At 47.0% G+C, this 27,500-nt stretch overlaps 1 protein-coding gene across 9 annotated transcripts in view; it reads left to right on the forward strand.

Annotated features, from left to right (window-relative positions):
* The window catches only part of LOC126577770 (solute carrier family 12 member 4), a 108,712-nt gene that overhangs the window by 169 nt on the left and 81,043 nt on the right, over positions 1 to 27,500 (forward strand). For 2 of the 9 annotated variants that reach the window (XM_050239694.1, XM_050239700.1), the window contains exon 1: positions 16,011 to 16,156. Coding sequence is in view for 3 of the 9 variants with exons in the window: in XM_050239692.1 (XP_050095649.1) it covers positions 5,640 to 5,745 (106 nt within the window). In the remaining 6 variants the exon portion in view is untranslated. Of the gene's footprint in view, positions 1 to 1,178; positions 1,283 to 5,097; positions 5,746 to 15,977; positions 16,219 to 27,500 lie in introns of those variants that run through there. The other 7 variants (XM_050239701.1, XM_050239691.1, XM_050239692.1 and 4 more) reach the window with 7 other exon arrangements.

Raw genomic sequence — 27,500 nt, forward strand, 5'->3', positions numbered from 1 at the left:
GCGTTCTTCGGGGTGGCGGGAAACTAACTGTTGTACTTTCGTACTCACTTCCGGTCAAACACGTGATTTTCCGGGGGTGCATTTCCCTGAAAATGGTGACTTCCAGTTGATGGTTTAACGGTAACGATGCCGCAGTATAATTGTGTGTTTGTGTCGCGTGTGTGCGCAGTATGTGTGATGGACTTCATCACGATGTCCTCCGGCTGGCTGGCAGACACAGACGTGATACGCTATAGCATTCGGTTGCGTGTGACCAAAATCGATATTCCTCCTGCTCCAGTACACTCGCGACGGTGGTTCTGGCATTAATTCATTCCGGCCACAAGCACCAGCACCACACCACAGTGACCTTACTGGCGTTCCAATCGATCGGCTACGCATTATCGAACAACGACACTAAACAGACGAGCTACAGGTGCGTTTGCCTTCGATTCCCGGCCAGCCAGCGAGCCAACTAGCCAAGCTGAACAAACATGCAAAATGAAATGTATCAAGCGAGCTGTGGCCACACGGCGCTTATCAGAGGGTGGCAGTGCAGCACAATGATCGGATTGCTTGCTCTCATTCTCGACCCCATCGTTAACCGGAGTACATTATCACTGGCACGCGCTCGTTCGCCAAAGAGCATTATTAAAGAAAATATTGCCGATGGCTCTCTGTTGTTGCTCGGTTTTTGGGAAACGTCCACCGGGGACTGGTGTGACACCATTCCGGCTGTTTTGCATCCGTGACTCATACGCCACGCCGCGATGGACAATGTTATCGGTGAACGGCAAAGCGCCGCTATCTGCAGCACAACAAAACAACATCGTCCACGCCGACCGCGGGAAACGCCTTAGAACGGGCGAATAATACGTCACCATTGCCCGTGCCCGGGGGGGGGGGTAACGCACTCTCATCATCACAAGCGACCGAGACCAAGCGTGCGTGATATATCGTGCGTGCGTACGATACCGAAGTGAACAAACCGAGTGCCACTATTGAGTGCCGTTTAACGACAATTAATTGAAAGCAATTTGATATGAGAAGAAGCAGCCCCTTCCCCCGTTGAACAGTGGAATGAGGGGCTGCATGTTGCTGCAAGCGATCAGTATCATGTGGATGGTTCCATCGAGAGGATCGTTAGCGAACGGGGTTTTTTTTCTGCGATTATCTTACTGCCATTCTCATTCCTATTAATGCTTGCTGGAATGGAAATTTATCTCCAGCTCCAGCAGTGTGTAAATTAAATGATCTGTTAAACCGGCGCGGTGTCCATTCATCCCTGACGAGTCCATTGAGAGTGAGTGTCGCGTCACTGAAGCGTGTTGTCGGTGCGATTATTGTGATCATATCGTGTTAGTAAACAATTCGTCTGGAGAGGCCCATTTGAGTGCAGCTACTTTGTGAGAGTAGAAAAAAAGTTATTCTATTGATTGATCGGTATTCTATTGATCAAGATTCATACTGCGAGTGTGAGAGTACTCTGCGTGTTTAATAGTAAATTTATAGTTGAATGTATACTAATGTCTCAAGCCATACCGAGATTGCTAAAGGAAAGCCTCTACTGCAAGCAGTCGCTACTGTACTGACTGCGAAGTGCATCATAAATGTATGGATACGGTTCGATCGGTTCGCGATTCGTAAGCGACGAGCGACGCCAATAGAAAGCAACTAAAATGGCGCTCTCCGTCGCTGCGCTACTCAACCATGGGCGACGATCGTGCGAGTGATCGCGAAAAACGCTGCCAAACACTGCGTTCGGCCTGGCTGGTCTGATGCACTTGACCCAGAAAACGGAGGGTATCGTGGCGATGGTGCGTTTCCGCGCATCCGCCGTGATTTTTCATGCCAAGGGTGCCCGAACCAAGTGCCGAGATCGAATGAATCGGACGATCGCTGACGAGCGGAATCGAAACTCGAGACCTTTCGAGGAGATTTGAAGAGAGCTGTGTGTTTATGTTGATTCTCGATTGATGCGGTTTTAAGCGGATCAATCAAAGAAGCATAAATCATAGGTAGACTGCTAAACGACGTGCCAACGATCGGAGACCGTAGATCAGTCCGGGCAGGAATGTTTTTCCTTAATCAAACTGTTTGGATTGAAGGTGGCGTTGCAATCGAAGTGCGCCACGAATCGGAACAGGAAGATGGTTACGCGAACGGTAAACAGAACCGGCAAGGTGCAGATGGATGTGAATCGGATAACCGGTGGAGGTGTTTGGATATTCAAGGTTTAAATTTAGCTACGCCTCAAAGGAAAATCGAGTGGATTGTGCGATTTTCCTTCAATTGAATCTGAGCAAAAGTAGAAACTTCTGCTGTTTCCCTCAATATGCTGCTCCAGACAAGGAGCAGTACTCGTTCTTTTGATGAATGATGCATTATGAAATTACGATAATTGATAATAAATAATGATTTGCTACTCAGCACCGTGTGCCATCATGTTTACTCGGCCAGAAAATGGCTTCTGTCATTTCATTAACCAAAGAGGTCTAGCGTCGAATAAAATAGTAATCTCGCACCCCCGCATCCATCGATTATCCACCACCAGGCCCCCCCCCCCCCCCCTCTATCGCCTAATACACTTCGCCGGAGCAGGTTGTTGACGTCGGCGTCGAGTCACGAGCGCAAGGGAAACGAAAAATGGAGATAACTACTTAAACCAGCGACGATAACATTGGTGTAGGTTATAGCATTGCCGTTGCGTGATGATGTTGACCATCAAACCGAACAGAATAACGTACACCCGAGCTGGAGGGCTGGAAAATGTCCATTTAATAACGCCGATCATTGATCGCCGATACACACACCCTTCAATTCTTCCACCCGTCCGGTCGCTCTGTTTCTAATTGAAATGCCATAACTCTTTGCGGCGGCGCGCAAACACACACGAGGCGAGTGGCCTCCATTTCGGAAGCTATTTCCAGTGCTCGATGGAGTCGTTCGTTCAATTGTCGCTATAAAAATCCGAGCCATCCGTGCAACCCCGGGGGAGGGGACCGGGAGGACCATCCCACACGCCGAAACAGTGTCTACGCTGCACTACTCAATCAAAAAGCGTTCTTATCGTGCTGACAGTGGCGAGGCCGGGAGTTTGGGAGGTTCCAGCGACTGCTGACGACATCCCTCCCCCGCACCCACCGATGTCGATGATGACAGCGATCGCATCCGTTTTCAATTGCCAGTTGATCCAAATTGCCAATTGCCCCTGGCCGCAGGCGGGCGTTCTGTGCACCGAGGTGATGATGTTTATTGTCGGAATCGATATGTAGACGACGCGAATGGTTCGCTTCTCCCAGTGGTTGTGATGTGGCAGTCCACGTGGTCCAAGATATAATGTTGGAGTTTTTACGAATTTTATTGCAACATTTTTTTTTATCATTTATTATTATTTCGAAGCGTATTATCACAAAAACTTATTAAAAATATCAATTTACTGTAGAAAGTTAGGCGAATAAATCCATTTTACTGTTACGATATTAGGCCAACTGATTTGGATACATCTAACCTTCTAACACATAGTTGTGCTAAAAAAAACACCAAAAAAATGGATCATCGATCAACAGTTGACCACATTATGAAATCACAACTGACCCTAGGCTATCGGGAGCGGCCCAAAGGCGATACCGTTGCATAATTTATGCGATAACCGCGAGCAAAAATAAATGGATATAATCTCCTTGCCGAAGAAAATAGATCAATAAACAAACCGCAACCGTAAGCCACCCTAATCCATCTTGTCTTAATGAGCATCGATTTTAAAGCCTGGCGCACTGGGTGTGTCGACGCCAGTGTGACAGGAGCCTCGGTCGCAGGAAGAGAAATATCAAATTTCACTCAACCACTGAAGCCTCCCGGTCGCACCAGATGTGTATGTGCACGTTTATTGTGTTTCTTGGTGCGGTAATTTTTTTTTTCCTTGGCCAGATTAGGAAGTACACCAGCCGTGAAGGTCTAAAGGTATTTTCGGTGATTTTACGCCCGACGTGCAACCTCACCAGGGTCTCTCGGCCTTTCCTTATCTCTTCGGGCTCACCCACGGTGGCCCAGTTTTTTTTACCGACATTTACACGAATCTGCAGACGGAGATCGGTGGGATCCGTAGCGGTGGAAACCGGCAACCGTTGGGCGTTGCTATCACTGATAACGTTTATGAACCTCGTGCAGCCCCCTCCCTTTTCGAGATTTGGGGTTCGGGGTTACTCACACGCCGCACCAGACACCGGTGCTCGTGCGACTCTTGATTTCTTATCGACAGCAGCAGCAATCTTAGCGTCCCTGAACTGGACGGAACTGCCCCGACCGTGAGCCGGTACCGTGAGACAGGTTTTCAGTCTGTGCTGTCGCTTCAAGATCGTTGCATGTGCGGCGTTGAGGTGTTGCGGCATATCTTTCGCTTTTCTAGTCACGCCGTGATAGGCGTTTGTTTTTTTCGACCACCGTTTACTGCTTAATTTGATGCAGAATTTTCCGCTTTCGAGTGTGCCATCGTGGTGGTGTATGGTAATTACAAAACGACCATCGTCATTGTCTTTACCGAGATCTGTTCCAGGCACTTCGCTGTATCTCGTGGACCTTGAAGTGTCGCTTTTTGTTCATTTATGGTGTTGGTTTTGTTGCTTTATTTCTGCATAAAGTTGGATCACAACGTGCCAGAAAGTTCTAGAAAGAAAAAAAAACGAAGAGGAAATTCAAAGTTGCAATCATCGACAACACCTCATGCACGTGGTAGCGCTAAAATCGAAGTAAATCCTACGGATTAAAGTGAAGGCTTAGTGCCGGATTCGATTTAATTCCCTTCCCTTAAGACTCTGGATTATGCAGGATAGATACGGGGTCCCCCGTGCGAGGAAAACAACATATCAATCTCTAAGGAGCGGCCTCGGTTACATCAGCTTTCCTCTTGACTTTGCCGTACGTTGGAACATACCAATCGCGAACCTGCTTGCCTGCAATGCACCACCAGTACAGTCCCTTTTTTGGCGCACAAATCGTATTTCCTCCGCATCAAGTGGGCTTCATGCGTTACTATGCTTTATGAGTAGTAACCATTGACGCGAAATTTGATCATTTTACCCGTACAAGTAATCGACGGTGGTTGGTGTTTTCTTCCAGACGTCCTTCTAAGTAACGAGAACATCTCCCATTCGGTGGAAACATTTTTCGTCGACGGTGAAAACTCGGTTGCAGTCGTTATTCCGTCAACGAACAGTCGCGGTACCCCACAAACAAACAGGCGAAGAAAGTGTGCGCCGCGCCGGGAGTTTGTGGCAGTAAAAAGTGTTGTGTGGTGTGGTTGTGCGGAAAAGTGAGGCGAGATCATTGCGATACCGTTAGCTCCGCCACCACGGGATAGGTGAGCAGTTGGTGGTCTCCAGTGGTGCCGCAGCGGTGTTCCTATTCTGTGCTCTGTGGTTCGCCTTTCATGTGAGCATTCCGTGCGCTCCGTCGAGTACTGTTCGCGTTCGGTCGTAGTGTGCCGTGTCCTTAAACCATTCCGGAAAAATCCCGCCCCGTCCACGGGGCAGAGCTGCCTTTGGGGCTGGAGCATCGATTCCGCGGCGGTTTGCAACGAAAGAGGAACGAACGGCGACGTCACTGCTGCCAGCCGGAGGGAACAGAGTGCTTTCCTCCCCCCAGCATTTTCTTAGCCGAACATGATGTCTGAGCGATTCAAGGTCACGAAAACGGAACCGGTGGCGGCTCCCGACGAAGAGGCCGCCATCACGGGGAAACTTCTGGAGAGTGAAAAGCAACAGCAAGGTAAGTGCGCGGTTTGTTGATGATTATTTTACGGAAGGTGCTAGATGCCCTAGCCTCAATCTCATTATCGGCCTCTCTCGGTCATGATTTATTGCCGAATTCCGTCAGGCTTTTTTTGTGTGAGCGTCGCGACGTCGCGTATAAGGAAAATATTCTGTTTTCCATGGAAAGCACTCCTGAGCATCTTGCAAAAGGAGTCAAAAAGGATTTCCACATACACATTTCCATCGTCATATTCTATGCCTTGCCAACCATTTTCCTCGCTGCCGCTATGCCTGCTTTACGACCTACACCTTTACGTTGTTGGGAGAAACACGCTTGCTATGAATTATTCAGTTGCCTATTTTATTCCTTCGTTCTCGCGCGATGTTATTTGCTCGCTTGCGTTGCCTTGAATTGAACGCGCGCGCGCTGTTTCGCGGCTGTCCAGCGTCATATTTTAGCGCGACCACCGGCCAAAGGAAGTTAAATATATATGTTTCCTCTCTGGGGGGCCAGCGAGCTGGCTGGACGTGCTTCGACGAATTTGGTTGCCATTCGGAAGACCATCGGTCTGACGTTCGCACGGTCTCGGTTGGTAGAAGTTAACAAATTAGTCTCTAAATGTCATCTTTTTCTCCACCGTCGGCGCGTCGGAAGCCGCGAATTGAAATAGACGATTGGCAAGCGAGTGTGTGCTCCCAACCCTCCATTCCTTCGTTTGGTTGCTCGCATTCCGCTAATAAAGATGTGTGACACAGTGGTGGAATCGGAAAGCGATCGAACGCGGGGTTGTGCATGTCCGTTGATTGGTCTCAATAGAATTGGTATCATCTAAATGGAGTTGTACCAGAAAACGCAATGCATAGGCAAAGGGGGAGGGAGTGCCGCGAAGTCGATGATGACGAGGATGGCGATTGGGACTTCTCGCTTGATGTAGGGTTATGCTGGTCTATGACACAAGGCAAAAGCCAACCTTTTTTTTATCTACGCTTGCTATCTATGGGGGAGCCATAAATGGTATTATTAGAACAAACAGTCCCATCATACAGTGTGACGCTACATTGGTGGACAATGAAGAATTAACTAATGGAGGATCTCTTTTTGGAATTCTCTAAAAAAAGGCATAGTAAAAGTTTTAGAAATTTCTTCACAATTTATTCGGAGCAACACCTTATATGAAATCGTTTCTAGTAGCATACCGAATGTTGCTACTATTTTGCAGCCCAGTGTAGCACATTGGGGGCTGTTGACTTTGGGGCGAGTCATTCATCTGTCGGGCGCGTTATTTCATTATTGTTAATTAAATAGCCTGATGGACCATTCTCACAGCCATTGTCACAGCCTAGGCCGGCGATTTGCTGATTTGATCTAGATCTGCCAAGGAGGAGGAGTAGGAGGTGGACCTGCATGGGGAAGCGGGCGTGTATGCCATCATCATCGTCATCATCTTTAGTGCCACGCACGATGATGGGACGCGCTTTGTGTGACGAAAACAAACATGCCGCCAATTAATAAAAGATCGCGTGGATCGAACGAATTAAAGTGATTCGTTTGGCTGGGTGACGTCGCTTTCCAAGGTTTCCTAAGGTTCGACCAAGAAGATCAAAAAGGAGTCGCCTAGAGTGCCCTGGGTATGAAATTAATCTTCATCAGAGCATAAGAGAATGGTGTAGGGCGTGTTTAGGAGGAATATTATTTGCTCTTAAAGACTACAAACGGTTCTATCGATGGCTATGGGTGTTGACCTCTCTGTTGTGTGAAGCAGCGTTAGCTTTGCGATTTAAGTAGAACTTTTTCTTTTAGGGTCTGTATTCGTACATTTCCTCTTGAATTCCAATCGATTCAATTACCATAACTTTTGTGAATAGAATGTGTATGAAAGGATTTATTCGGCGACTTCCTTCCTATGTTTTATGCATTCCATTTCGAGTGTTCCGCTGCGGCGGCTCGAATTTACGATTCACTTCCTACAGCCATTTGTTGATTCTGCTTTCCACCCAAAAACAACAACCGAACGTTAGTTTTTCTAACGCTAACTATTCAGCGCTCAACTGTACACCACCGGTTGCATTGCCAGAAAATAGAGCACGGCGGAAAAAGAATTATGACAGCGGCCTATCAAAATAGCGGTTGGTTTTTATTTCGCTTTTTACCTCACTTGTTGACGACTGCATCATGCAGAGTTGGTTCAGGGCTCGGGTTCTGCTTCGATTTGAATTTTAAACTCTGTTTATGTGGATTTTTAAGCATTTTAGTTTAGAGCATAAGCATGACTAAAGCACTTATGCGATCATTCTCTTCCTCGATGGCCGTTCGATGGCATCATTCTTTAATGACCTTCACCATTTTCCCAACAAAATGTAAACACATGTGCCCCTCGATAACACATGTGCTTGTCGACACAGTGTGGCGTTGTTTTCAAATCGATTCTACATGGCAGTACACTCCGCTACATTACCAGCCACCGGAAGAACCACGCAGAAACACACTCAGCTCTCTCGGTGATGGTAGATCGTAAAGTCGTTAAATGCAGCAGTGTCCAGCGTTTACTCTAGTGCGCTTGGTACAGCTCAACCCCTTCCCCTTCAAGGACAATGTTGAAGAATAATGATGGCCCGTAATGGGACGCTTGTGCGGCACAATGGACACGACCACTTGTACTGCCGCTTAAGTCGATCGAAGCGGGCGGACACGTTTAGTCCGTTTGTTTTGCCATAACAGAATGCTTGCCAGCAGATGCTTCGTACAACCGAGCAATTCTGTTGGTTAGTGTTGCGAGTGCTACTGGATTGCACTAAAAACATGACCATTTTATGATACTTCTTTTATTCCATCGCTAATCCCGAGCTGGTGGCAACAAAATGAATTCAGGAGGATTAACCTATGTCCCTTTTTCTTTCGATAAACATCACCAATTCCGATCCATCATTTTTATCAGCCAAACAGAGACTGATGACTGTTGTTTTCAATAACGACACAATGCTGGATTGCTGGACATATCTTGATTTACAACATCGATGCATTCAATGAGAAGCGATAAGTGACTGGTCAGAGTGTTAGTGGCACGCGCAGCTACATATGTTATCTGATTTTCGGAAGTTTGTTTACCTCTTTAACAACCTAAAGTGCGCCACATATGACCACTCCTCGGCAGTGAGAATGTTTTGAAAATAATAGTATTTACTCTGATGGATGGACAGCGCAATTCAGGCAACAAGAGGTACTAGCAGAGCGTCTGCTTGGCGAGGCGTGGCGTATGGCGGGCTAGCATCATAGCATCTCATGCCGCAAAGTGGATGACAGTTGGATCGAAACATATGACAAGTGATGGACTGGCATTTCCACAGGAACCAGGAGGGGTGGCACATTTCGCTAGAGGGCACGGTCACAGTCACGTTGCATCACTGACGCACGCACGAGCGATCTGGGCGCAGCGATGCAGGTGTGGTCGTCGGTTACTGCGAGGACCCCACGGTCGCTCCTGCCGAGTCGCGTTCAATAATTTATTTTTAGTTGCCACTGGGCAAGGTTAAGGGGGCTGACAATATGGTTACGCAATGCGCAAGCCAATCGGTGGAAGATTTTCCAGGTGCACTGGTATTGGTAGAATCGTACTGTTGTCGTCGTTACGAATGTTACAATTTTGCTAACCAACTTATACTACCGCGTTGTTGTTGTCAGGGACTAGCATTTTGAAGGGCAGGTCATGGTTGTACTTCTTGTGGTAGCAGCACGGTAACGGTATCAGTCTGCGAGTCTCTCATCGAATCCGTCGCAACCACTCAATCCACGTGCCAAAATGCTCATAATTAATTGAGTGGCAAATATTCGTCGAAGCAATTATAGATGATGATTGCGCGAGAGATTGCGACGAGCTAAAAATATGTTTCGTTCTTCGCTTCGAGCAAAGTAACCACAAGCAAGCCAGTAAGTTTAAAAGAGCAGCGAATGCAGCGCCCTCCTTCAAAATAAAACAAAAAACAAGGAATACATGCCGAACCCCCAGCAACTTGGCGGCTTCTATCGGTTTGGTCACGAACTTGGCAACGGTTTGCGTGGCGATCGAAGGGAGTTTTGTGTGGTCGCTCGAAGAAAATCGAACTAAGGAACGCCGACGACGACGACGAGCACCACAACTGGGTCAATGCCAATGGTAATTAGTAGCTTTATAGTACTCGGCGCTCGGTCTGTTTGGCGGGCTTGGCTTCGAAGGCAGCTGCAGTGTGTCAGCCTGTCAGGCGAAGTAATGTTTGTAGTGGAAGCAAACAGGCAAGTCACGCCCAAAGAACCGCCCGGTACTACGGTTAGGTCATAAAAAGTGTTAAGTGTTTTCCTAGGGAAAAGTAAGGAAAAGAAAATCACAAAAAGGATCAAACTAGTGTCCTCTGGTGTAGTGTAGGGCACACTGTGCAGGACGTAGTTCGTTGGGAAAAGCTTTTCCATTATGGAAAATGGAGACCCAAAGCTTTTCCACCCGTCGACGTGAGTTCCACCTCTCTCGCTCATGGATAACTCATTTTATAGCTGCAGCACTCATAGAGCTTCATATCCTTACGGCAACCTGTTGCTCCATCCAGCCCTTGCCACGGGTTTAAAGTAATTTCCCACCCCCCTTGTCCTGACTTTACTTGCCGAAATATGCATTAAAACGATTTCCCCCCCCCCAAAATGTCTATAATACGATCGAAAGGACTGCTATTTGTGGTCATTTTAAATATAATGGAAATCGCTGCTGGTGCCAGGAATCCTTTAATTGACGCATAATTACATATCGACCGCAAATAGCAGACCGCTTGAAGTAATTTGACCGTAGCGTGTTGGGTAGCTGCAGCTGGTCACGAAATGCTGCAACGAAACCGTCTCGCTGGGCGACGTTTCCATGCAGGACAATGACCCTAGCGCGGTTGCCGCTGTACACTGTTCTGCGATGTTGCTTGGCGTCGGTTATGCTTTGCTGGTTGGATTTTAAATTCGTTTGGCGCAACCCTAGAGCCGGTTAATTGAATGTTTCGCATGCCATTTGCGTTAGGGATGTGTTTGCTCAAAATGATGTTGCGTGCTGAATGATGGCGTGGCTGGTAAAAAAAGAAGGGATGAACAGATAATGGAAGAAAGCAGAATACACCCCGGTTGAGCGATGCATAAGCCACCATTTTTCCCTCGATTTGATCGGATTAACCTTTACGATTGGTTTTTCGGAAAAACACCACGCCTTTCCCAAAAGGGCGGGCCGGAAATTGGAAATTCATCAGCCGATCCGCGCACGATACCGATCGACTGTTGATCCGCGAGCTACAACCATGTTATGGCTGAATTGATATGCTTTCATAGCGCCTTCCCTTTGGCTTTACATCCCCATGCTTCGCTCGCGGTTTGTTTGTTTGTTTGTTTGTGCCCGGAGAGGATGAAAACAGGCGCCTCTCAATCGTGGATCCACTTGTGTGTCCACGCGTGCGTGCGTGCAGAGAGTACGCGGAGAGCGCTGTTTTTGAAGTGCGACCTCTCAGGCTTAAAATCCATTTCCGGATTACTGGCTGAGCATGTTTTTATGGGCCTTAAATTGTGTTGCGACCGCGGTTGCTCGAGGCCACACTCATCAAGTGTGGAGTGTGTCGCGAAGCGAGGATATCTGGTTGGATGATTTTTGGAGAAATTGCAATCGCCTGATACAAGGGAGGAAGGGATGTAATTTCATCGCTGCGATAGCGTTTAATGATTTCTGCTCTCTCGCGGTGGCGTGAGGGCGATACACATCTCTATCTCATAAATAGACTCAAGTGCACTCGATAAATCATAACAGCAAACACTTAATCGCTAGTATGCTAATCCCTCTGGCTTCCAATTTATCAGGAAGCTCAGTTGTTTGCGTTTCATCGCGATCATCGCGTACACGGGAGCGTATCACGTGCGTGTTCTGAAAGCAACGACCACACAAGGGACACGTATATGCAAATTCGGGACTACCAATTCGATTTCGACAAAAATAAACCACAACCTGCCACTGCCACTGTCCCTACTGCCATCAACGACAGCCCACAATCCATGACGAGTGCGCTCGGAGTAGACGACCGAGCCGAGAGTAGAAAATTGACTGACGGATGGACATTACAAAAAAAAAAACTGGAGGAAAAACGTTCCCCGAATGTTAATATTCTCCCTTCGCAACCCAAGATTCAACCGTTCGGGGGAAGGAAAGGGAGGCACGCTACCGAACGAAAATCCATGTACTGGAACGAGTTTAATGCGAAAAGCTCGCCTAGGTCCGTGGTGGGATTACTACGATTGCCAGCCAGTGCTGTGCGAGTTGTGCGAGAACCGACTCACACCGACAGTGACGGCGGATCAAGCCAAGCCCACCAGCTGCGTAACCGTGCGGTCCGCGGATCGCCGGCAGCAATATTCACACACTTCAGCGTCGTCGAGTAGACCGAACCGTGGAGTGTTATAAACCACTCTCATAACAGTGGTGGTCCGCCCCTCCTCGACCTTGTTTGATGTTCTTTTGCTTGCCTCAGCTTCGCTTCACATTTACTGCGTGATGAACATAAAACAAAACGACTTGGCCGCGGGGGCGTAACTCGCAGCTCCAGTCGCTTGCTCGCGAGCCCGCGAAAGGATTGAGAAGGATTCTTTTTTTTTTTTTGTTAATCCAAAACTCCAAGCTCCCCAGGAAACCTTCGAACCCTCGGAGGCCAACTAACGCATTAAGAACGCGGTGCGGTCAGGCACGGTGCGTTGCGATGAGAGCACGGCTAGTACAAGAACCACATAAATAAGCGAAAAGTTCGTTAAGAACCAAACCCAATTGTGGCCAAGGACTTGTAAAGGAAGGAGTACTTTGCTCGGTAGCTCTTGTAGCTGGCATGAAAAATCGGTATTGTTGTGCTTTGATTTTGATATGATTTGCGCAACAGCGCCTGCTACAACATACAAAGCTCGAGCCAGTAGTAGAAGTGGGAAGCGGAATAACGGGTGGAATAAATGTTTCCGATTGTGTTGGCAACACGCGTGGAATAAATAAATGTACCCAGGTTGGCCATTGTGGTGTGGTCCACGCGATTCCGGAAGGTTGGTTGGATGATGGAATACGATTGCTTTAAACCGTGGCCTCTGTGAGTGAAGACACAATAGAGAATTGATTTTTCTAGCAACGTAGTGTTGCCTTTAAACTATTGTTTGTCTATTCCCAGATTCATTGAAGTGCTCCATTATCTCTACTTTCAGGTGAGTGACATATTTGATCGAAAGGAATGGATTATTTGCGTAAGTACTTTAATATCTTGAGACTCTCCATGCATTATTTGTAAAAATGATCAACCTCTTTAAAAAACATGGTACACAAAGTGAAAAGAATGTTAGAATACTAATGCTTTTCGATAGATTTTCATCCATTTAACCCTTTTCGGGACTTCTACACCATCGGTTATTTGGCGTAAGGTTATAACCAATAATTACTGTCCTTTTCGAATGCGGGGCTCCTATGGACGATAACCTTCCGGTATTTTCCTTTTCCATAAATTTTCCCCTTTCCCTTCACACTATCACACCGTCACCGGGAATGATCTTATTGGGAAATTGCTTTCTATTGTCGCTACCACGACGCCACTATACTCTCTTGCATCAAGCGTTAGATGGACTCGCAACTGGACTAACCCAAAAAAAAAAAAATAGGATGCTGCCACACCACAGCACAGTGTGTTAGTGTGTGTGTGTGTGCGAACTTGTCAATGGGTTGCACTCGAGCTGGAAAACCCCTATTATGGGAAGGAAATCGTTCATTTTTTCCCATACCTTTCAGCTCGTCAGCCGGAGTAGCAGCTTACCGAGGAACGAACGAAATGAAAACGGACGAAAAAGAAGTCCGCTTTCCAGTTACCGTTATGTGCTACCTCTTGGTTTTTTTTGGGGAAAGCTGGTGATGGGGTGGTGAGGCACCTTACCAAACTTGAACCCCTGAGTCTGAGTCGGTTGGATGGATGACTTCCTGCTTTGGAATGATTTTCTCACTAGCTCGTTACGGCACCTTCCTTCTTGGATCACGTTTCCATTATTCGGACAAGAGTTTACTAAAATTGGCCACCGGTTGAGGTTAACGGTTTGGGAAAACTATTATCTTTTTTACAATTTTCTTTACATATGAAATTTAGAAAAAAATTACTTTCAGATAATGCGTTGATAGGTTCTTACGATTCTTGAAAATTACTTAAAATAATGAATTAAACATGTTACCTAGTTTTATCCAATCAATTATGATATCAAGTAGTACTGAAGCTACTGGATAAATGGAGTAAAAACTCCAGAAAAACATCCTTGGGGAAAATGGTGTCACGGCACGAATAGAATCGAATTCTACGCGGCCCCTCGAACAGGGACATCCCATCGCTTCTTGAAGAAGGATAATTACTTTTATGGTAAATTTGGGGATAAAAATGTAAATTAGACCGTATTATGTTGCCGCCGAAGTAAAGAAAGAGGAAACCTTGCTACGTAGCTCCTACGACGCCTCCCCCCCCCCCCCCCCCCCCTCCCGCCCGTGGACAACCCTTCACCGTTAACGCGGTTCGGTGAAAAATTATGGAAATCACAAGAAGAAATTCTTCGTGGCCAATTTGGATATTTCTATAAATTTTTCTGCCTCTCCCTCCCCTCGGAAGCTATATTCATGGTCCCACCATCCATCCATCCATCTATCCTCGCGGCAATATTTTATTGACTTCCTCTCCACGTTCACTTCCTGCCAATAACGGTGCGCCCTGGGGTGGTGCAAGGTCACTAGCACGAGAGCTCCTCCGTGGGAATGTTTGAAAAGGAAAAAAACGTAAAACCGTTGACAATCCTTCTGCAGAATGTGGTCACGCCGCCAGCGGTGCTTTACAGGGATTTACATCAAGTGGCCAAAGCAGATAAGGTGTTTAATTGGACGAAGGATTTACCGGAAACATTGGTGAATATTCATCATTGCCAATCGTATTCGGTGCTGATTGTGGTTTGTGTTCAAGAAAATCTAACGCCAACTTGTGTTTGTGCATTAGCGAGAAACAGCTCTTATTTTTCCATGCGCAGGAAGGTTTGTGCGATGGTAAAAGAGCCACGTTAATGAGTAACCATTGAACAAAAACTGAAAAAGAAAACCATGCAACGCAATGGAGAAAGCAATTTCCCTAGCGCCGGTATGAGGGCAAAGGAAGGATAATTTGCAGCGTTGAAAAATAAAACAGAAGCTCGCACAACCATTTCCCGGTTTCCCGGTTTCACATTGCTGCTAAACGTCATTCGTTTTCCTTTATAATCCTCCCAAAGCGCGCTGAAAGAGAGGATGAAGTGAGGTGGCGACCAAAAACCAAATATCGTTGCTTGGTATCCTGTACAATGTGCGCCGGTGGAAACCATAGAGAAACGCGCGAGAACGATAAATGTTTTTAAACCTCGCGGTAAACACGACCAAAGGAAAAGAATCTAAAGCTAAGCTTATGCCGTACGGAGGCCACTCATAATGGCCGTTACAAAGTACGCCAAGTGTACGCCCCCGTGCGTTTTTTAGTGGCCATTTTTAAGGCAATAACGATTGGAAAGATTATGCTTTTTAATTATTAATGCTTACGACAATAAATACTGTACTGCAAACCCGTTGCACAGTCGGGCAAAATGGCGAATCGTTTGGCATGGAGTCATCCACAACCGACGACAGGACACTGGGGAATCGATTTTCATAAAATTACAAATCCATCCCGACGCGCTGGTATTGATCTCTGCACCGACGTGTATGTATAAATACCCGTCCGGCCTGGTGGTGTGACCTGGCGTTGCCGGTTGGCAGGTAACCATCGTCATCATCATCGTCACCAGCGCGTCATCATCGAGCACACCAATACGCGAAAAGTTAAAAAGCAAAACTAAAGGCAACGTGGTGTGGCGTGGCGAACGTCGGGAGGTGATAGTAGTCACACCGGGATAACACCGGAGTCAGTCACCGAGCCCGAGAGCCAGGAAAGGATTAGTGGAGGTAGAGCACCGTCACCGTTGATGACGTTGCTCGTGGGGCTCATTCGCGCGCGCCAACGTTGTGCCACAGGCTGCTGTTGCTGGTGCTGTTGGTACTGGAAAGGGGGCCGGGCAGGGCAGGGCACGGCAGGGCCAACCCATAGAAGCGTAAACCGCGCGACACGAGTCCCACGACCTACCGGGGTTTGGGTTGCGCTCACCAGAGACGCTCGCCGGTGGCACAGTTCTGGTTTAGCACTGTTGCTGGCGTGGCGTGTTCGTTCGCTCCGGTCGTTCGCTCGCTTCGTCCGTTCGCTTTGCTCGTGATATTCCCACTCCCCGAGGTTACTCAGGCTCTGTGTTGGAGTTTGGAGAAGGTGGTCGGTGCCACGGTTACTGGCGACGGTTAATGGGGTATCGGGTTGATAGTGACGCTGGAAGTGCATCGGTATGCCGTGGCTGTTCAACGGTCTTGCACAATTGACGGAAGCATATTGAGTTGTCTGAGCTGTGCGTGCGCGTATCGAGAGTGTCTGTGGTGACCAGCGATCAATCGAATCGTTAACTTTCACTGAATTAAACACATGCGGCTCGTCGGTGCCTTTATGTGTGAAAAAAAGGCGTCTCCATCGTCGGAAAAACGGGATATCTATCGCCTCGACAAGGCTAAGGCTTCACCGGACCGTGAAGTAGTTAAAGAGAAGGGATTATTGATGCTTTTCCGATTGGTTGTTCGTAAGCTCCGAGTGCCATTGACGATTAATGAGGTAGATTTACGGCAATGGAGGCGCCTAGTAGCTCACGATTTTTTTTGTATTTTTTTTGTATTATTTATGATCTGTTAACACAACTGAACAACGATTGTGCATTATTGAGGCTTAAGATCACTACAGAAAAAGCCTCTAATTAAAAATTTTCGTTTTTCTTCCGGAATCTTGGTTAAACTAATTGAATCTATGTAGCTCACCTTGGCCAGTTCAATAACAGTTAACGATTCGATTGATCGCAGCTCATTTGATCAACTTCAAATGAGAAATCTAACGAGGCTGAAACTACTCTGCATAATCTCATTTTAAACGAGTTCAGAAATGACTGTTAATGGCCACCGGAGGTCAGTTCGAAAGCAAAATTTGCCACTCTCAAAAGCGCATCAATGTGCAGTGTTTGCGACGAGTTAAAGTGTTTAAAAACATTCTTCTCGAACGAATGTGAAAACTATGGCGCAACACACACTCATCACTAGCATCATCACTTTGAAATCTGAAGCGTTAACTTTGCATAGTTTTCGGACTGCATAATAAGTTGCAGCAGAGCGAGGCTGTGAACCGGAAATCAAGATAGGAAAGACAAGAAAGGGCCGGTCCCGTCGGCTTGTGATTTTTCTTGCTCTGTTTTCTTTGCTGTCGAGTGCTTTGAAAGCATAATTTAATCTTCAAATCCACGCTTCGCAACCTTCTCCAGAGGGAGTTTCCCACGCGGTTTGCATTGTTGCAGAGGCGAAGGTACTTTGGTAAATGAAAAGGAAGGGTACCCGTCGCGAGTGCCGAAGGTGCAGTGCTCTCTCATCTCGCCTGGTGACTTACGATGGTTTGCTCATTCCGTGGTTTACCGTGCCATCTACCGTTTATGTGCAACGACGGTAATGATGTTTGCTGGGTGAACAAAAACCGTGTGCCATGTTCCATGAACGCTCGCTCTCGGTCGAGCATCGAGCAAAAGTAAACACACGGCAGTTTGGTTAGCGTTCCAACAATTTTGCTGCATAGTGTGAGCATATAATGTTTTCTCTAGCAGCTTCTATATGTAAATTGAATTATGATCCTGTGAGCAAGTGTTTTGTTTGTCTAAACACAACATTGCTCTAATGAACATCAATTAATGCTCTTTCTCTTTTGTGGACCAAAATGATGTTAGCACCTGCTGTGACTATTAATCAATGTCCTGCCAAATGTATCCATTCTAAAGGATATTTACACGATTTTGAAAACTTCTTGTCCAAAATGTTTATTTGAATATTGTTATACAAATGGGTGTCCTTTATCACGCTATCAAAGTTTTCCAAAAGACCTGCTGTATGGATAAAACTTAATCTAATTCCTGATGATCGCTAACACTGCCACGCGAGAGTGCATTTTGCGTCATGTGGCTTCAAAAGATTAGCATTTATTTCTGCGCGTCGGTTCGGCCTTAAAAGCAACAGCATCCTAGCTGCAGAAAGGCTTGTGGGTAAAGAGGAGAGAGGCCAAAAACATCGTCACATCATCGTCATCATCATCATCATCATCATTGGCCGTTGTGCTATCGTAAATTCGTCTCGTTTCAACCAGCTGCCTTTCTAGCGTCCTTTCTAGCGTGAAAGCGAATTGAGTGACTGGCTCCTGAGTTCTCATCAGGATTGTGCAGGTGCCACTGAGTGTAAGAGTGAGTGTCGTCTGACTGTTCTGTCCTGGAATGTTACCAACTCAGCTTAGTGCTAGTTCGCGGGTTTCACTTCTCAAGCGGTGGTGATGCTTTGTCCGTGAACCGATCGTCAAACGTTTCGAACACAAGCGACAGCTGACAACGTTGGGTGACGTTTCGTGAAATGGTCCGTGCGGGCTTGAACTGCCCCTTCACTACACTTCAAAGCCGTGCGTACTACTCCGGTTGTGATGCTGAGAAGCTGCCTGCCACGCATAGAGACCGATACCTGAACCGGGCCAGAAGTGAACCTTTTCTCAAACCACCGAGTCGATTCGTCTCGCCCTTCTGCTTGATGCTACGTGGCACCATTTCTCCCTCCGATTCGGGTCGATGATAGTTTAAAGGACTGGCTGGCTGGTTGGAACGCTTCGATGATGAAGTGAGGACGATGATGAGATCTTGCTGAGGAGAAGACTGTGGTTGACGATCATGTTGTTGTAGCAGCAGGCAGCAAGGCGTCCTCCGCCCAGTAGCTTGCTGAAATGAGTGGATGCAGTGCTGTTCAGTTGCTCGTGTAGCCTTGATGGGAAAGGACATGACGTTCCTTTGACTTTGTCTATCTCGAAAACGAGCTGGAATGGATCCAGCATTCTTCGAAATGTCACATCTCCCGCTAACGAGTTGCTTGTGGAAGGTTGGTGTGCGGCAAGTGGATCGGAATAGAACTCTTTAAGTGCTTTGAGTGCAGAAGAAGAACGTGGCTCGTGTGGGAAAAGCAAAAACAAAAACATCCCCACTGTTTCCACCCCGTGGTTTTCTTTTGGTGTTTGAGAAGCTGAGCAAACGGACAGAGAAAGTTCTGTGTTCTGTATCGTTTTTTTTGGTGAGCACCGAGACGGAGGGACTACGAGTGACAGCGAGATGGGGATTTCGGAGTGACATCGTGCAAACTCTTGGCCATTATTGGAGCTCGATCGAATGCAGCGTTCCTTTCATGTTTCATGCTGCGAATGCTTTATCTCATCCTCGGCTTCTGTTACTCGACGTCATAGTCCTGTGTCGATTATACTCGATCGATCGGCTACTCCGAATGCTATTGAGTCCGTGCAATACAGAAGTGGGTTGGTTTGGAGGGAAAAAAATGGCGTACGTTCTGTGGTTGCCCAGTAGCGATCCTTGGTGCTGGCCCTACGATGTTGCAGTGCAGCTCTGTCCTGCACCAGGGTCACGTTTAATTTAATTAAATTGAAGCACGTTCACAGAACGGCTATGCGCTTCCCCTTTAGTGCCGCAGTGTGCTGTGGATGCGTGTTTGTGGGTGTTTGTCTGTGTGAGGTTATGTTGTGACCTTTATCTGTGAAACCTGGTGCGTTCGGATGAACGAAGAGAGAGTGTGTTGAAGGAAGGATTCACCTTTTGTACGGAGGGAAAAAGGAAGCAATGTCGATAATGACATAACATTGCGGGACAAAATTTTAAAAGAAACAGCTTACACCATTGTGAACTTGTTTGCCCCTGTATCTGCTTGTGCTACTGTTTCAATGGTGCCTTTCCATATTTTTACTACTTACGTAGCAGGCGCATTTAAAACGCGGATAATGTAAAAGCGAAAAAAATCTACCCCACCCTCCGACTCTTCTAAAACTACTATCGTTCATTTTGAGCAAGACAACTGGTCTTGGGCGCAGCTGTGGTGGTATTTGTTCACCGCTTCCGCTTCCGCGACTATCACGAAAGCAATTTGCATCTCTAGCTAATGCTATAAATTTTAATTAGCAGCTGTCTCTCTCTGGTACGGATGCAAGAGGTGAAAAGTACAACTCATCTCCTTGGATTCGCTCGATAATCATTCTCATAACAAAGGAGTGTTTTGCCCAGTGAAAGGAAATGGGTAATATCTTTTATAAGTTTTCACTATAAGCTGATGTTAAAGCATCGTATATTAATCTCCATTTTTGATTGATGCAAATGTGTTATTTAATTGAGCTATTAAGAAAAGTTGTTTACCAAAAAAGAACACTAAAATCGCATGCGTCATTTGAACTGTTAATGATTCAAGGGATTTATCACAATTTGTAAACCATCTCCCGTCGGTGAACCAATTTGGAGCTTCTGCCTTGATTGGACAAAGTTTAACCTACCTTGACGCATATTTTCCTGCCCCTTCTAATTGATGAGAAAATTGCTGATAAATTGCTATTGCCCCCCCCCCCCCCCCCCCGTGTAACCTGCTTCAGCAGAATCAAAGCAGGGGCAGCATTGTACACACTCGTCGGGCAATTATGCTCCGGCAGGGAACATGTATGTCCAAAAGAATAAACTTCACATCTTGCCACTTCGCCACCTACGCCGCATCGCTGCAATGCGGAGAATAATTTAATAATCAATTTGAAGAGCCCCCGTAAGAGTAATTAAACTAACTTTGTTAATAGAATTCATCGTGTATCGGGGCAGCGGAAGGGATTGAGGAGGTGGCACCTTACGTGGTGGGGAAGTAAACTTTCTCCCTTTGGCCCAGTCATCGGCCATTTCATGCATAGGTGTCATATACCACGCACTCCAACACTACACGAAATGCCTGCGAGCGAGCAAAATATCGTTTCACATTACAGACACCGTGCGTTGTCGAGACCGCGCTTGTTGTACATTCGCTAGACACCGAAAATGCCTGGAAGGAGACTTAGGGGCGGTGCTGTCAAGGCCTGTTTGGCGTTGGGATGCGCCAGCTTACCTTGTAATCCCGCCCGAAGGAAGATAAAAAATTGATAGTCTACAATAAATCTAATTTGATGTTTCATTCCTCATCGGAACCCTTCGACACACTCACACAGTACCGCAGCAGCAGCAGCAGCAGCAACAGGATCCAAGGGTAGTGGTTGCGTTGTGGTGCTCGCTTCCGGTAGGCTTCCTGCTGAAAGTGATTTTGGGGTCGGAGCGATGCGGATACCTTTTGCTGCGAGAGCATTTGCGGCACAAACCACCACCGGTAGTTTGGAAAGTTTATTTTTGGGTTCGGTTATTTCATTTTCCTCAAACCTTACGTCGCCCCTTTCCTCGCCTTGTTCTTCAGGATTCTCCTATGCTGCAGCTAATATGTTGGAAGCAATCGTTTGTTATCCTTTTTACGCCCACCGAACATGGGCTTGGGTGTTACTTCGGTGAACTTTGGCCAACATAGCGGCAATACTTAACGATGAAAAATAAACGAAATGTTTGTCCTTTTCCCATTAGCCTCCGTGGATGGGAAGCACGGCATTAGGAGAGGGGGGGGGGGGGTGAAGAAATGAAAAGTGGTCGCTCTCGACTTCAAGGGTTGTCGGTCTCGTGGTGCGGTGAGGTGAGAGAGGAAGCGAGAACGCTCATCGCTCCCGCAGAAACACAAACGCATTGCACCCCATTATCACCCGGTCGACAAAGTTCTGCGAAGTAACAAATTCGTTGCTAAGTGTTTACTCTTCTATCTACCCCGCACCCTCCCGAACATCCCTTTCCCTTTGCAGGCAATACAGGATGTGTCTATCTGGCGGATTATCGATTGAACACTGGAGGAGTGGGTAGCTGAGGGCATATTTGGGTTGCTTTTCAGACTGCCAACGATTGCACATATACGTCGTTCGTAGTTCAAAATGGTTCCATTTTGCGCAAAATTTAAAAACAAAATTGTTTTCATCGCGCAACGCATTCAAATTGAAATTATGCTGCCACAAACCAGCAAACCAACCTTTATTAGATTTGCTCGCTTGCATATCACGAGAAAGCATTCTTGCCCTCGAGGAGATAACGACGGTATTTTCCATTTCGTTGAAATAACAAGCATGACTTTGTAGCGCTCGTATTGTTTCTTCTCGTATGTTTTCTCGTAGCTCTACATAGAATCCCTAGAAGGATTGGATGATGGCAAGCATGGTATGCACTTTAGACGATCTTACTAGGGGATAGAAGGAGAGAAACCAGGAAATGTGTTGTCTCTCGCAACTTTCCACTTCCTTGGATGTGTTGCAGTGACAATATGCTAGAACGACAGAAGTGAAAGGATACGATTGCTATGAGCATCTTAGGTTAGACTATAACCATTCGAAAAAATCTCATTTTCTACTACATGGTAACTACCCATCGTCTAACGTGTTTGTGTATCATGGAGCAATCATTACCTTATGCTTATCGTATTCAGGAGTGTGACATTGACAGTTATCATCCTGGATGACTTTGAATTTCTTTTCTACTTTTACGAATAATTTCGAGCGAGCACGGAACCACATAGCGCATCCATCTCAAACTAGCAACCAATTGGCTAAAAGTACCTCAATTCACTTCTTTGTTAAGGCGTCAGTGAAGTATCATACATTTATAATTCTCTGGAATTAATAATACACAAAGGCACAGCGCTCTGTTGCTGCCAAAAATATGTAGGTGACACGCCGGGATTGGAAAGAATGTCAAAGGAATCCATGTACCACGCGCAATTGTGAACCACATAAAATAGTGCAATTTATGCAAAATACCCACAAAAGCACCCACCACCACCACCAGCGGTGCGAAGGTGGAATAACATCGAAGGCATGCCCTGGCCTCAACTTACGTGTTGCTGTCAAATTCCTTTTCCGTGCCGGATGCAAATCTTCTCCCCGAAATGCTCGTCCTTTTTCTGTAACCGCTGGGTAACCGAAGAAGAATCATGTTGCGATAGCAAGGAGGAGGATAGGGTGTTTGCAAAGGCTGACAGATTTTGGCAAGCGAATCATAAGGGGGAGGATCCTACCAGAAGTGGTTTTTCCGAGTGTCGCGTAACATTATTGTTGTGTCGGCGGAAATTTTAAAGAACCGACAGCCGAGATGTTCCATTTTGAGAATTGACGAAGAATGATCACGTATTTGTATTGTGCAGTACAAAGGGATGAAATATTTTTATAAAACGCTTAACACAACGTTTAGACTTTTTAAAATTAATACTTTAAATAATAATATGCCGCTCCCAAGTTGATCTTGCTACTAGAACTGAATTCTCTTTAGATTTAACATTCTATGAGAAAAGAAATGCTGGATTAAACTGCAACAGTGTGCCAATCGTTTGGTGTTCCTGCGGTTTGGGGTGGGAAAATCAGTAAATGGCAAACACACGTACCCGCACATTCCGCGAAGTGAGCTCACCACAACACAGAGCATACCAATGTGGGCGCAAATGCAACCCACACTCGTTGGTGGTTTTCCGCGTGCCGACATTGTGGTCGATGGCTTAGGTTTTTCCTTTCCTTCACGGAATCCATCGCGAGCCGGGCGTAAATAGATGGATCGAAAATCTGAAGGCCGTAACCTCCCAAGGAGGGGTGCGGGGTGGTTGAGGTTACTGCCGGTGCCACTGAGAAGCCCCAACGTGAAGTGACAGCAAACAGTGCTTTCTCTGCTATCCGCTCCAGCTGCCCTAGGAGGCCACAATTTCCTTCCAACACCTTCTCAAACCCAACTCAACTCCACGAGTACATCCTTCGGGTGCAAACGGCGCCATGGATCGCGCTACTGGGCCGAATGGTGCCACTCAGCAGCAGCAGCAGCAGCAGCAGGGTCACCAGCAAGAGAAGAGTGTCGAGGGTGTGGCGGAGTCCAAGGCGGTATCAATTTTCAATACTAATTGACTTATTTAATTATTCAACACTTGGACCTTGGCTTAGCGTATTCGATAGGTCGGCCTCGCGGCTTTTGCCATTCCGGAGCGCCCTGGAGTTCCCTCCGGCCTACCGAATGGGCGGGAACAAGGTGGTAAGGTTTGCGAAACTTGTCGCTCCTTTCGGTTCCGTTGCCGTTGGCCACATTTGTTGTCCATTTGTTTGTCTCGTTTTTTTTTCCATTGGCGATTTCTAGCGCCTTTTTCGTTCTTTTTTCCATTCATGCAAAAAAGGGAGAGAGAGAGAGAAAAAGAGAGCGAAACCGAAACAACCGGATAAGGAACGCACGAGTGGAAAGGGAGCCTCCGCGTATATTGATTCCGAGCTGTTGGAGCTCAGAGCTGTAACATTGGCCTATAATCACCGTTCAGTGGCAATGGCATAGCGTCGAATCCGGGGAAAAGCTACCCCAAGATAGGACGTGCCGAGTGTGGTAAGGCAAATTATTACTTCCACCAGCTTTTGGGTGTTTGGTTATAACCGCGAATACTGGGTAGTACATTGCAGACGATTGAATCGGCACAGTATTACTTTTCGAGTTCGTTTTCCTCCAAAGTACCGAAAATGGAAATCCGGTACCCAAGGAAATGGAAAACATAATTGTTATTTTGCATGACAGCCAACAAATAGCACCTTCATTCGTTCACTTCGGGTATAGAAACGACCTTCTGATGGGTGTCGTTCTTCTGGGGTTTCCTCTTTTTTTCCCTTTACTACGTTACATTCCGATTTGTTATAATTTCCATTTTACCGAGAAAGTTACTCGGACGATCTGGGGTAGAAACCATTTCCCTACGAATCATTTGACAGACAGTGAATGAAATTGGTGCTGGAGAACTCCAACTTTCCAATGAATTTGCCAATTTTTCGAGAAATTTTCCATATTGTCTGCATGCTTGAACGTTGTAAACGCGCAAGCAGAGCATAAATCTATATCGCTACAACTATTTCCCTCGTCGACGATGTTTAACATTTTGTGAGTAACAGGTACTCTCGGGCACCCAGACCTTCAGGCTGCCGCTGAAATAACCATGAAGCTTTGCTTAACAAGGAGCACAGCGTACGGTGTAGTTGAGCCAGTGCCAACATCCACGCTCAACTCCTTGACGTGCGGTGGGTGGCGCACATTATTCGATAAGCAACTGGAGGACTCGGAGAACCGGTTCCGGGTGGCCCGAATTTCCAAGGATGTACCAAAAGGAAGCGACCTTTTTGGGAACTTCTCAGAATATCCGGACGGGTGGTGCGCGGACCTCAGAACGAACGCCGAATTCGCCGGCTGTCCCGAGCGCGACAGGGACACGTCAAACGTTGCATTTGCGTGCGCTGGTCATTAAGATTCCCGTCACTCAGCGAGCCGAGACAGCGACATGACGAACCATTACCTCCATTCGCTCGTCACGGACGGACGGGCGGGCGGTCGGATTCGGGCTTTGCGTGTCGATCAATGTCGTCTGCGAAGGAGGAGGAGGAGCAAGGAAGGATCGCCCTGGGTTTGGTGCGTTTACGATCGTCCTCGGACCTGTTGATGGGTTTACGTGACCGTTCACGAAACACGGGACCACCCTAGCCATTCCGTTCGTTCTGATTATGCCGGAAGGTGGAAGGAACGATTCCGTCGTCCGATAGCCGTCCAGTACTGTACGGTGGTGTAGTGTGGCATGGCCGAAGTTTAATGAAGAAATCATTACACTATCTCGGACATTTGCACTGTTGCTGCTGCTGCTGCTGCTCGTTTCATTTGCTCACACATCCATTCGACTGCCAGCGTCCGTCCGGACATTAATATTCAACCTCGGTAGACGCCGTGCACGCTGGGGGGATTGCCAGTGGCAGATTCGTGACGGTGGCACCGGAAGCAAAGCAATTTCCCCCCGGGTTGGCAAATGGCTGGACGACACTATCGGAGTTTATCAAATGACTGCTCGAGTCCACGGGCAGCGGACGCAGAGACGAAATGGGAATGAGCGTCAAAAACGAACCGGGATGATGGTAATTAACAAGCCATCTGCCAGGAAGTTTATGCGTTTCCGATTATGGTTCCTTCCCGCAGGCTCATTCCTCTAAAGAGTTGAATCCGGAATAGAAGCTTTGAACCTTTCGAATGATCTGCTAATTCGTCATATTCCATTTTCTGATCTAATCGGCCGTCATCACGTTGTTTCACTGGATAACAAGCCTTCAACTTTGACTTTGAGCGTCGAGCAGCGCTCGTACGTAATCGTCTGTTCTGAGTATGCTGGCAAAAGGTCATCAGCAATGTAACGATCCAAATCAGTGACGGAAATGAGATGATTAGTACTCTTCTCGGGTGGCCCAGGAATCCCTGTCGGCAAAGTAATATCAATCCGTAGGTCAAGTCGACGTACCAGCCCGCCCGGCGGTGGGTTTCGAAGGAAGCATCTTCCGCTAGGAACGCAGCTGAATAATTCACCAGCCTCATCTCATTTTGAATTCTATTTTGGTGCTTAAGGCCACTCAGCCCACTCTCACTTTGTGAACTCCGTGCTTTCCGTCCGTAAGGTTCGTTGGTTTTGGTCTAGGGTAAAGCAAGGCGGTTTAGGTTACGGTTTGCGGACGCCACGATGATTCGCTGGGTCATAAAATAGGCTCCTCAGTAACTGCACTTGTTTGAAGAGCCCAAAAAATGGTGAAGCTTAACCATCTTAACTAAGTACCTGGAAATGCGGGCAAAGTTTGTGCCTATTAAGTAGGGCGCGACCAAAAAACAACCACAACTACAGACTCGCTTGAGAGGAGTTGATGCTTTAGTTTCCAATTTATTTGTTGGTTAAACAAGAAACAACAAACTAAACCACGAGGGCATGCTGCCACACCACAAGCGGTTCTATTATTATGAATGTCTTCTTCTTCTTTTTTACCTCTCTGCTATCCACGATCGCTGCTGCTGCTGCTGCTACTGCCGCTGCTGGGAGGAGGTTATGGTCGCGAGGAATAAATAATTGAGCAAACCGATGTGGCCTTTTAAGACGCGCGCCCGCAAGGATAAGGACCTTGGTCACCTTAGCCTCGTTTTTCGTTCGGTCTAAGATCCTCTCACCCCCCCCCCCCCCGGGCACCACCCTTCCTGCCCACCGGGTGGGGGTGAGCAAACGTATTTGTTGAATCGATACAAGGGTACGGGCAATGGCCTTAGGGGACACAAATAAAATGTCCGTGCCCGTGCCCGTGAAATGAAGCCACGGTGCCTCCGTTCCGTTCCGTCCGTCCTCCGTCCGTTCAATGTGTCCTGTCTGCGTTTGGAAGCGGCATTTGGCATAGATTAGGGGTGCAACGGCAGACGGCCACGGGGCATGGGGACGAAAGCGACAGTGTTGTGGCGCTGTGTGTGCGTTTGTCTTCATCGGTTGACTCGTCCTGATGGATGGTATCGCAGGATCGCTCGTGTGGTGACCGCCAGTGAGTTGTTGTTTTTCTTTTCGCTTCGCCATTTGCTTTCCCTTTTACGTGTGGTGAAAATGAAAATAAATGGCTTCGGTGGTGTCGAGAGTGAGGAGAGGGAGGGGGGCTAAGTAACATATGATGCCCACTCTCTGTTGACGCATCCATCAGAGCGTAATAGAGCTTGATGGCAAGCTTGGCGTCGACCGGGTTAAAAAAGGGTTGGCATAAGGTTGTTTGTTGACAAATTGATGATGCGCTCAAACGCTGTCACTGATATGCTTTTCTTAAAAGAGCATCTGCGAAATCTATTCCACAAAAGAAATG

The sequence above is a fragment of the Anopheles aquasalis genome, chromosome 3 (genome assembly GCF_943734665.1).
Source record: "Anopheles aquasalis chromosome 3, idAnoAquaMG_Q_19, whole genome shotgun sequence".
Taxonomy (NCBI): domain Eukaryota; kingdom Metazoa; phylum Arthropoda; class Insecta; order Diptera; family Culicidae; genus Anopheles; species Anopheles aquasalis.